Source organism: Lucilia cuprina, chromosome 5 (genome assembly GCF_022045245.1).
Source record: "Lucilia cuprina isolate Lc7/37 chromosome 5, ASM2204524v1, whole genome shotgun sequence".
In the NCBI taxonomy this organism is placed as follows: Eukaryota; Metazoa; Arthropoda; class Insecta; order Diptera; family Calliphoridae; genus Lucilia; species Lucilia cuprina.
Genome location: NC_060953.1, coordinates 46,970,335 through 46,971,599, shown reverse-complemented (window position 1 = coordinate 46,971,599; position 1,265 = coordinate 46,970,335). Strand labels below are relative to the sequence as shown.

General features: G+C 34.9%; 1 protein-coding gene across 1 annotated transcript in view; it reads right to left on the bottom strand.

Moving 5' to 3' along the window:
* The window catches only part of LOC111683454 (venom serine protease Bi-VSP), a 7,020-nt gene continuing 5,755 nt past the window's right edge, over nt 1–1,265 (bottom strand). The window contains exons 2-5 of the mRNA XM_046952512.1: nt 935–1,101; nt 365–867; nt 227–302; nt 1–150 (exon numbers count right to left, since the gene is read on the bottom strand). Of these exons, the coding sequence (XP_046808468.1) occupies nt 1–150; nt 227–302; nt 365–867; nt 935–1,101 (896 nt within the window). The remainder of the gene's footprint in view (nt 151–226; nt 303–364; nt 868–934; nt 1,102–1,265) is intronic.

Here is a 1,265-nt window from a genome sequence, read left to right as displayed (position 1 = left end):
TTACAAATATGTTAGTATCTTTGAATGCGATGAATTTAAGTCATTTACATACATTTTCAACTTACCCGAAAATTCAACATTACGTTCCAAATATAAAATAGCAATATCACTATGACCATTTGTGGGACTGTAATCGGGATGTCTTTCACTCTAAAGTAAAAATATAAAGCAAAATAAATAACCTTTAATATTTACCGCCATAATGTCTCCACTTAAAAATACCTACTCTTACAACACGTATATCCACATGATGTCCTTCAGTATCAGTGGTTAAATCAAGTTCACCCAAACGCACAAAGGATCTAAGTAAATGTAAACAATAAATACACAATAATTTTAATATCCATTTTAATTCCACACTTACAAATCTCTTCGCAAACAATGAGCCGCTGTTACCACATGTCTGGCTGTTATTAGGATACCGCCGCACTTAAACGGCGAGGTTGACAATTCATTATCGTAACCTATTAAAGCAATCCAAGGCCAAGCACCCTTTCTACTCTCCTCACCACCCAGTTTTTTCTTAAAGGTATTATTGCTAAAACCACAACCCTCCTCAATGGTGGGCAAACGACGAGGAATTTCATTTGAATTCTTTATTGAGGGAACATTAATAAAAGTTTGTGGTTGGCTGTCGCTACTGGGACAGCAAACTGCGGTAGCTTTACCACCACATATAAAATTTGAAGCTTTTAAAAATCTGAAAAAGGTGGGATCTTGTTGTTTTGTTAGCAATTCTTCTCTTAAAGGCTTGCAATCTCTAATGGGTATACAGGTACCCATTTTGAGGTCAGGACCACGGCAAGTAGTTTGTCTTTTAGGACGTATTGTTGTTTGCGGTACATTGAGGGGTTTTGAACAACAGACCTAGAGATACATAATTGATGTTTTCGATTTGTGAAACAAATTATTGGTTTTGTTTATAAAAACTTACTACTGGGTCGTTATTTACGCTTTCAGTGTTGCATGCTTTTTGTGATTGTATAAGGTATTGTTTGACCTGTGTTTGATTACCGTTCTGGATAACACTGGCAATTTGTGGACAAAAGCTTAAATTAACGCAAAAACCATTGTAGTTTTCGGGTGTAATACAATATTGAGCTAAAAGGGAGAATTCAAAAATGAAGTTTTAAATTTATATTAATTTTATGGCAAGGTTTGTAACGTCACTAATAATTACGCAACACTTTTGGGTTCTATCAGTGACGTTCTAAGTTCACGTTGAATTTAAATATTTTCCAAGGAACCGTTTTCATTGTTCCCAG